General features: G+C 27.9%; 1 protein-coding gene across 1 annotated transcript; it reads right to left on the minus strand.

Annotated features, from left to right (window-relative positions):
- Window positions 1-497: 497 nt before the first annotated feature.
- Window positions 498-3906, minus strand: LOC101512614 (polygalacturonase-like). Its single transcript, XM_004493452.4, has 9 exons — window positions 3569-3906; window positions 3181-3309; window positions 2878-3045; window positions 2702-2722; window positions 2341-2548; window positions 2108-2189; window positions 1912-2020; window positions 1207-1326; window positions 498-1119 (listed from the first exon to the last, which is right to left on the minus strand). Exons 1-9 carry the CDS (start codon window positions 3818-3820, stop codon window positions 889-891), a joined length of 1320 nt encoding a protein of 439 aa, XP_004493509.1. The 5' UTR covers window positions 3821-3906; the 3' UTR covers window positions 498-888.
- Window positions 3907-10942: the final 7036 nt, after the last annotated feature.

The following is a 10942-nucleotide window of genomic DNA, read 5'->3' on the forward strand; positions in this document are numbered from 1 at the left end:
TTGTTTTTGTTATTGTAGCATATATCTTTTGAATGCTAGATCCACTATTTTCACATGCTATTATTTTTAAGTCAGTATAAGTGGAGCTATTTATCATGAAAAGGCCTAATTTGTGTTGAAAATATCTTATGGGGATTACTTTGGGCCCTATAGGCTTAACTTTTGGCATAAAATCTAAAATGACGTTGAAATTCAACACTACAAAGCAAAAGTTCTTCAAGCCGTTACCTAATGCTATAAAAAAGCCAAACAAACTTTCCCACCTTTCTTTATTACCGTTGCTATTAATCATCAAACCTACTTTCAAAAAAATAATTCAATTTTAATACTATAATAAAATGTGAAACCTTTAATATATATGAAACCAAATACATTTTATTATTATAATAATCTAAAAATACAAATTTGAAATCTGAACTGTATGATATTAATCGAACGGTCTCAGATGCATTGACTATATGCAATCTAAATTCAAACGCCGCATACTAGAGTTGGAATAAACTTCTCCAAAATAAAATAGATTATTAACCTTAGTTGAGATCTTAAACACTAGGAGACCATTAATTTAGACACTAGAGTACATACACACACACTAGTGACTAGTGTATAGATTTGGAATTTACATGTGTAAAAAATACAAAGTTTGAATCATATGAATGAATCAAACAATTGACAAATATAAGAAATAATGTTTAAATAATGCATGATTCACTATAAATTAATGTCCTAATATTGGATATCAATTGTATCAGCACACCGATACAAATTGTAGCGAATTAACTATATTAGAACATCAATTTGCACTGAATCATGTCATTCGTTTGTATACATCATCATATGTACATTAAATCTATTCACAACCGATGATTTAGAGGCCTTTCTCTGTTTCTAGGAGTAACTAGCACAGAGAGGAGTAACATGTCCTATGTAAGACAATTCAACATTGTTGCATAAAGCACTGGCAGCTTCTCCTTCTTCACATTGCAAATCTATGTTTTGCAATACTATCTTATTGCATGGAAATTTCTTGCTGCAATCAAACTTCACAGCAACATCAGAAGCACTTTTACCAATAATATTCTGGTACAACACGTTACTAATTTGAACTGCAGAATCACTCTGCAAAAACCACACAAAATCATTGAAAATAATTAAGTAGCTATATATGTGTGTTTTTGTTGTATACCAAGAATTGTTAAAATATACCTTTTTTTTGCATGGCTTTTTTTTCTTGTCACAGTAATTTTGGTCTATTATTATGGGGTTGGTCACATTGTCCATTTCAATGTTCAGAAATTTGATGTTGGTAGCACTTCCTGAACCTCCCTGCATTTAATCACCCCAAACCAAAAGAAGCTTATATTATATTATATTATATTATATTATATTATAGTGTTTTACGCAATCAGCACATCACAATTTAATAAAAAAAATAATTTTAGTTTGAGACGTACATAAAAATTAACTCGTCAACATAAATAATCATTATAATTTTTCCTATGCCTAAAACTTTAAAAAAAAAATCACTTAATGTTTTTATATGAATGTGAACTCAAATTTATGATACTAAAATAATTTTTACTCTAATAAGAGATTTCATTATGTTCAATGGGGAGGGGAGGTGTTTAATGTTGTGGCAGGCAGATGAATCATGTTGGGTGAATTTGGTTTATGGGTAAGGTTGGTAACAATTCGTTACATGTTTTTTTTCTTTTCTTTTTCAATTAGTGTATGAACCCATTGTTGTGCTTACAAAGTGTGGGCTTATTTGTGGTAATACCCTTGTACGTTTTTAATAATTTCATTTATATAAAAAAAAATAAAAATAAAAACAAGCAAATCATCTCTTGAGCATATTATATATATATAAAAAAAAGGATTAAATCCTTAAATTAAAATTTAAAAAATTACCGGCCACGTCTTAATTCTAACTCCATTTTTAGTTCCAGAAATCTTAGCTCCATTCACTATTACTTCAGAAACAAATTCCTTGGATTTTCCAGCCCCCAAGCTTCCAATACTGAATATATATAATCATTCAAAATATAAAATCATATATAACAAAATTATTTACAAATGAAAAGTTGTTTACTGTAAAGTTAATTACCTAATACCATGGCCGGGCCCACAAGTTATGTTTGTGGCTTCTACGTTCCTAGATCCATGTACAATTGATATACAATCGTCACCTAAAACAATTTATTGAAAATCAATTTTAATTGAAGTTTATTTATTGTTCAATAACTTTGTTAGAAAATCAAATTAATTTAGAAATATAGTACATGTGCATTTCAAGTATTAATTTTTTTTTTTTATAGATATTTATTAATTATGATTTACCAGTTCCTATAAGAGAGTTAGAGATTTGGATGTTTTGGGTATTGGTGACATGAATCCCATCAGTGTTAGGACTATCTTCTGGTGATGACACATTGAGACCAAAAGCTTTAACATTCATGGAATCCTGGAATGACACGTGGATTTGTTGCGCATTTTCTATACTCAAGTTCTCAACTATCAAGTTCTCACAACTATCAAATGTTAGAGCCTACAAAGCAATATATGGTTAATTAATTAATTGCCAAATACTTCAATCTAATTAATTTTTTCATCATGGACCAACTTGAATAATCAAATGACGATGATTGAATCAACGAGTGAGTTGATCTACGAACTATGAAACAAAGTTATATGTATATACCGTTGGGGCATCCTTGCAAGACTGCAAAAAGAGAAAAGAAACATAAAAATTAATATTGATCATAATTTGAACATGATGAATTATATATATAGTTCAATAAGATTAACTTGATCAAATAAATGGGTTAGTTACTTTAATATAAAACAAAATGAATTGAGTTATTTTAGATATCTTACTCGCTTTTTGTTCCTTTTGCATGAGTTTTGCCACCATATGTTTCCTTTTCCATTAATGGTTCCACCACCATTAATTATTAGATTTTGAACATTATCAAATACAAGCCAATGTCTTTGATCTTCACTGTAATCTGATGGTTCCTCTGATGCTTCAAGACTTCCAGATAACTAACAATTTTTTTGTTACAAATTATTGAACTCTTTAAGATATTAATTAAAGGGTGAACCTTAAAATTAAAAAAAAAAACATGAGGAATTAATTAATCAATATAGCTTAATTTATATTTTAAATTTGTAACTGACCTGAACTGTTATGTTAGATTTGCAAGGACCAGAGAATCTGATTGGTTTGAGTAGATAATAATTATCAAGAGGCACCAAAAAAACTGCTTCCGTTGAAGAACATACTATTTCCCAAGCCTTCTTAAATGCCTGAATATTAGTTTTATTCCATATGGCCAATAATAGAAAAGTTTATGTTATTTCTTTAATAATGAGTAAACCAAATTATAATACATGTATAAAAAAATTAAATTAGTGAAAATTATTTAAAAGAAAAAAGTATGAAATATATATATGTCTTTAATTTCATCGTTAATTCTATTTTATTTTTTAAAAAAGAAAAATTTAAAACAAAAAAATATGTTGGACTAGGTGAGTATATAGTATATATTATTATATATTTACGTACCTGTGTGTCATCAGTACAACCATTCCCTTTAGCTCCATAATCATTGACATTAACAATTTGAGTGCCACCAAAAACATTTGTGTTTTGGTTAATCATGTTTTTAAAAAATAATAGTGTATCACCATCATCAATGGAAGGTGAATGATCAACATATGTATTAATAAGTGGGGCCTCTTGCAAGTTGCTATAACAAGCAACAAATGAAATGATGATGGTGAATGAGAGTAGGAAATGTATTGGGGAGAGGGCCATAATAATATTATACTCTCTTTATTTGGATATTATAGAGAAAAATATAGCTTAGTTTGGTATATGGAACAAAGGATGGTGGGGGGTGTGTATTTATAGACCAAGGAAATTAGTTATAAAAATGTTGGTTTTTCTTATTCGTCTCATATATATGGCTATAACGGTATGGAAGTATTAAGTGTGTGTGTGTGCATTATAAAAAGGTAAAGGGATATTGAGACGAAATGATCAATTTATCTAGACCACACTCTCACTTTTGTTCCATTCATGTTGTAACCAAAACACCTCAAAATTATCATTAAATTATATGATTTATGAATGCATGTGCATCAAAGTATAGTCTCTTGTGGGAATATATTTGTACATATTACACATCCATAATCAATAATACAATTTGTATAATTGATTATGGGTATTTTCTAGAAACAAGGAGGTTCGTTATGCATTTGTAATTAATTATGATATATATTCATATTCGGTTATGTTACATACAAGAAATGCACAGAAGTGATTTTTGCAGCTATAACAAAATATTAAAAATGTCATAATTGATTATTTCATTTAGATCGATCCTAAACGAACAAAAGTTGTCTTTTTGAAAACAATTTTAAAGAAATTTTTAAAGGAGGTTTGACATAGTTTTTGAAAAACAATTTTTAGAAATTTTTTGTGAATTTAAACAAATTTCAAAAAAGATTTTTCTACTACTTACGTATAAATCCTAAAAACAAACAATACGTAAAATAAATATAATTTTTTTCACTTGTTGTATGGTTGTAACACATAGGATTTCATTTTATCCATCATTAAAATAAAATATTTTTGTCAACATATATTCATACACAAAAATTCACATTGGCATCAACCATATCCCAATCCTTGACTTCTATTCTCACCAAGAAACAACAATCTTCTACCTTATTTTTCATGAAATACCATTCCCACCCATGAATACATAGTAACCAGAAGTAGGCCTCTTATCACATGTATCTCCTGCCCAATCAATATGTGAATGTCCAACAATATAATATTAGTGTGAACCCATGTGAAAATTCAATTTTCCTTTAAGTTAAAATTTAGAATTCAATTTTCCTTTAAGTTAAAATTTAGAATTGAGACTTATATATTAAGAAAAATATTGAGATATATATTAGGTTAAATAAGTTTACCCAACTCAATTTTAGGTTAATTACTCGGGACATAAACTATAATTTCTAGATAATAATAGTTTGGGAAAATTTTTATATTAGCTAACAAGTTTTGTATTCTATTGTTTTAATTCGGATTTGATATTTGACTTTGGCCATAAATAACTACTAGTATTTTTAAAGTCATGAATCATGATTAGTCAATGGTGTAGAATAAACAGTAATATAGTATGATTTTATAAATATTTTTTAAGCTAGAAATTTATTAAGAAAAAGGAAAAACAAAAATTGGAGGACATAAACTTAATTCAGAAAAGAAAAAAAAAAGTTCATTAAATTAAGCAAGTTTGTTGACCCTTAAACGAATATTATCTATCTTAGTTTCCTTCTGCATATTATTATTTTTTGTCTTAGCTAGATATTGGCTCTGTAAACTAATCAGAAACGGTAGAATAATTTGTATATATTTAATAGTTGATGCATTTTCTTCGTCGTGAATATATCTCCTATAATTTTATAGAGATTTGATTTCTAATAATATTTTCAACCTTGGTTAATGGTTGTATTTGTCTCTTGTATTAATTTATTCATCATTATTATTAAGACAAATTACAAAATAGAAGGTATAGAATTAGATGTGATGAATGTGTTAATTAGATATTACATTAAAACTTGAAGGTGTAACTTATTGAGATACTTTGTTGAATGTGGAACCGAGGTACTGATTTATGAATTATGATAATGAGAGTATTTTTTTTTAGTAAATGATAATGAAGAACTTGGGAATATAAAGCACACATCATATATTGCGTATAATAATTGAAACTTTCAAATATTCCAACCTTGTTTTTCTTAGGATAATCAATTTGGGTTTTGAAATAAACGGTTAGAAGGGTTACGTGAGATTGAGTATTTAGTGCATTAAATTTTAATTTAAAATAGACTTTTTAATATCAAAATATTTAGGAGTTTTAAGGTTGAATGGATTGGTGGTTAAGGTAAAAGATTTAAGAAGTGAGGATGATAAGAAGAGAGTTTGAACTTCGATTTCAACTTAACCTCATATCGTAAACCATACTCAAGACATCATCAGTATATAACTGAACTTTGTAATTTAGTTGTTATCAAATGATGTTGAATTAATGAGTACAAATTGGACTATCAAGTTGCATATATTGTGGTCTTAATAAAGAAGAGTGTCATGCAAGCCAATCAAGACACTTGTCGCTATGGGAATGGCTTCACGTCTAATGACTAAGGCTTAAGTTAATAAAGCAAGGATTTTAGATCTCTCTAAAAATTATTAGTTTTCCTGTAGTTTTAGGGTTCGACAAATTAAAAACTTTATGTAGATCAAGCAAAGGCCTCACATGTATAAAAGATATATCAAATCAAATGACATAATTAAAATATTGGACGTCTCAAAAAGGAAAATAAAATTATCAATAAGATATTATTATAAACTCTGCATTTTATTATCAATGAACTATTTAAGAGTTTACTTTAAAGATTACAATTTTTAATTTAAATTATTTATAAGAAATAAATGAATAAAAATAAATTGAATATTATTAATAAAATAAGAGAATAAATTACATTAATAATTGTATAAATTTATGTAATCAATTAAATAAATAATTAACTAATATAAAATAAATAATTAATTAATATAACTAACTAACTAGTTAATATATCTAACATATTAAGATATCTTTAGCTGCTGTTAGGGGTGGGAATAGGTTAGGCCAAGTCAGGCTTTGAAAGGCCTGAGCCTAGCCTACGATTTATTTTTTAGGCCTACGGCCTATTATAGGCTTTTTTTTTCGACCTGACCTGACTTTTTTAAAAGTCTGGCTTTGCCTGGAAGCCTATTTAAAAGTCTACTTAAAATAATTTTTAAAAAATATGAAACAAACATCCTTTAAAATCCTAAAAAATAATAGATTTTTCTTTTTTCTGAAACAAACACTCATTATTACCTCTTAAACAAATATGGAACGACTGCTGACTGATTGACTAATTGAACGGCTACCGAATATAGAATGACTACCAAATATGAAATCGCTACCGAATATGGAACAACTACTGAATATGGAATGCTCAGTGAGTGATTGCCTAATTGATATAATTTAAAATAGGAAATAATATTATTAATATAATAATAATAATAATAATAAATATTAATAAATAATAAAATATATATAGGTCGGCGTGTCAGGCCTAATAGGCTTTTTTATAAGCCTGGGCCTGACCTATTTAAATAAATAGGCTTTAAAAATAGCTTGAGCCTAACCTTTTTATTAAATAGGTCAAGCCATAGGCCTCTGATGAACGGCCTAGCCTATTCCCATCACTACTTGTAGGCCAGCTATAGTCAATGATCCCTGATAGAGGGAATGATGGCCAGAGGGATGGGGGAGGTAACAGATTCAGAAGAGAAGGGAAGGAAGGGAAATAAAGAGGAGTCATCTGAGGATGTATCAGAAACTAGGTCAACAAGAGCTAGCGCAACTTCTTGGAGAATGGATGGACATAATATGTTGATTTGGGGTCAGGTACTAGGGTGGAAGATGGAGAAGGTAGAGGTAAGGTATTGGAGGGAGTAGGTGTTTAAGTTAAAGTGTTAGGCCTATGTAGTAAATGATGGTTTTTGTATTCGAGGGATGATAATAATAAATATTAATAAATAATAAAATATATATAGGTCGGCATGTCAGGCTAATAAACTTTTTTATAAGCCTAAGTCTGACCTATTTAAATAAATAGGTCAGACCATAGGCCTCTGACCGACGGCATAACCTATTCTCATCCCTAGCTGCCGTAAAATGCTTAAGATCAGGGCCGATGCAAGAGATTGCAACTAAAGTAGTCGCCTTAGATCTCACATTTTTTTAGACTTCAAACTTATTTCTTTAGTTAATTAACACTATTAATTATATTGATATTTATTTTTCAAGCCTCATTGCATAAATTTGACTCACTAATTTTGTATTAATTAATTTAATATAAATTAATCAATTACATATGTGAATGCATTTAACATTTGTTATTTTGTTTAAAGAACCGTAAAAAAAAAAATAGTAGTAAAATTTATTGATTAGACTTAAAAAAAAAAATCATGTCTAAGAAAATAAATAATAAAAGCAAGTAAACTATTACCCTCCTGGAATGTATGGATAAAAGAGAGATTTTATTGAAATTCTTTGTATTTTTGTATAGCATCAACTCTAAGAACATATGGGTGAGTCGAAAGAACATCATTTTTTACCATATCAATAGCTAAAAGAGAATTTGATTCACAAATTATATTTATGTACAACTTTCAAGTCAAATGAAATCCAGAGAGTATAACTATTAACTCGACATTCATAATGGTGTCAATGGTACAAACTCGACGTAACCTAATATCCATTCACCACTAGAGTTTCTAATGATTTTTCTAATGCCGAAATATTATGAATTTCCAAGTGAGCTGCCAACAACATTAAATTTAATGTAATTCATAAGAGGCGAAATAAAAGACACGACGAATGTTGCGAGTAATGTTATATGTACCAAAAATCTGAATAGATGTAACAAGAAGAATCTTAACTTCAGAAAATCTTTAATTCAGTTGTTGTTGGTATTTTTTTAAATATCTCATTTAAAATTTTAATTTTAAAATATTTAAGTTCGTTGGGTCATTTAAATTTGTTGGGTCAATTGAGAGATCCGTGGTTGTTGAAATGGTTTTGGAGTAGAAGTTTGTCACTTGAACCTTGTCATTGTAGCTTTTTGTGCCCTAAAGTTTCATAAACTGCTGTCATATATCACACTATTAATATCATGATGAAATGTTGAACCTCAACATTTCTCGAAATTTCATCCATCTCTCTTACTTGCCTGGACAGAAGTATATATATAAGTGCAAATTACTATTAAAAAAGTTTAATCAACTACTGAATTTAGAGACAAACTAAAAAAAAATTAAAGTTGTGTCTATAATTTGCTTGTTTAATTCTAATATTTTTTTAAAATTTGAGATGACTCTTTTTTAGTAATTAAATTTTTGACAATTTTACTGCAATTGAAATTATTTTTACAATTAATTTGTATTGTAGCAAAAATGTATTTTAATAATAACTATATATCCACTTGATTATTTGAATTAATCGTAGAAAGACAAATATTAAATTTAATATATTGTAAGTTCAATCTCCGTTAATATTATTTAGGAAAAACAAATATAAATGTTGAATACATCTTAAACTATTTAAAGTGAGTAATATCTCCTTATCTAATATTTTTTATTTTACAAAAACTATACATGCATGGCATGGTTTAGTTAAAGATATTAGAAAATCAATCTTTGGAGGAATAAAATGAAGAATGACCTATATAATTCTATTTGGACAATATAGGGCCCCACTTAAGATGGGTCTTGTGTGTAGAGAACTAAGGATTTTGATGGGTACTTGTGGCGTAAGCAGGTATATTGCTTCTCTCTAGCAGCCACTGTGGCTTTGGAGAGATGCATGAGATTTGGTAGTCATTTTATTTTGAATTTGTTAGAAAACATAAGGTATGGAGCACATAATAGACACGATTATTTGGTATATTATTTAGTAAGAAAGTGCACATGATGATGATGATAGTTTAAAAAAATTGTTATTTAAAAAGTCTTGTATCTAACTTTTATCTGTTTTCTTGTATCATGAGATGATCCTTTCCCATTCTTCTCATACAGTAACACCTACTTTTTTTTTATCTATACATTATAATAAAGCAAACATGATAAATTGGCAAGTTTGACACGTGTCAACAAACTAGAGTGTGAATGAATTAAAAATAAAAATCTTTTTTTTTTGTAAGAAAAGCATAAAACTTCTGTTACATCACGATCTTTGTCCATGATACAATTTAATGGTCAATTAAAAAATTAAAAATAAAATACAATACACCACGACTTACAGTTTTTTCATGTATCCGTTGATAAATTAATGGCCAATTAAAAAATAAGAAAAATAAATTAAAAATAAAAGATTTTTTTAAGACAAAAATAAAACTTCTATTACATGAGAAATGCAGAAGTGAATGACCAATTAAAAATAAAATATAATGCACGACCTGACATTTCACATTTCACGGTTGAGAATTGAGTGGCCAATTGAAAGGTAATCTATACAATATAATATCTCTTTTTTTAGAATAAAATTAAACTTATGTTACACGACTTTGTACATGCGTCGTTGAAAAGTTAGTGGCCAATTAAAAAAATAAAAGAATAAAAATAAAAAGAATGGATTAAAAATACACTACACCACTTGAGGTTTAACTGTTGAGAATTTAGTGGCCAGTTAAAAAAGAAGAATAACAACAAAATACAGTCACTAACACCTTGACAGTTTTTGTAATTGTTTTTTAAACACTACTTTACCAACCACCCGCTTCAAATTAATTTAATTAAAAAAATTATTTTATTTTACGAATTCTTTTAATACTCCTTTAACCGTGTATATATTTCTTGCGTCTCCTTTATAAATATCATTCATATTATCTATGTATACACAATACTTTTAAGCTTTCTTTATCAAAGCTTTCTTATTCATCTTTATCCAATGTCTGAAACAAAAATCATATTTTGTTGCTTCAATTTCTCCAACAAATGAGTCATGGAATTTGGTTGTTAGAAGTGTGCGAATGTGGTTTTTGTCTTGATCTCCTCAATGTTAAACAAAACTTTTATGCAATGGAGATAGTACTGAGATTAATATTCGTGAGCTTTTATTTATCGAATTAAGATTAATATTCCTGGTGAAACTATGTATTTATTCGTGTTGCGCTTAACAATATGTTCACACGAATTAATTACTTGAATTGGTAAATTTTTTTCAATCTATGATTGTTATTTTATATTGTTTTGTTATGCATATATATATTTTGTATTGTTTATGTTTCTTAATTTTGTATGTGTATATGTATATTTCTATCATCTTAT

This window comes from Cicer arietinum, chromosome 3 (assembly GCF_000331145.2).
Source record: "Cicer arietinum cultivar CDC Frontier isolate Library 1 chromosome 3, Cicar.CDCFrontier_v2.0, whole genome shotgun sequence".
In the NCBI taxonomy this organism is placed as follows: Eukaryota; Viridiplantae; Streptophyta; class Magnoliopsida; order Fabales; family Fabaceae; genus Cicer; species Cicer arietinum.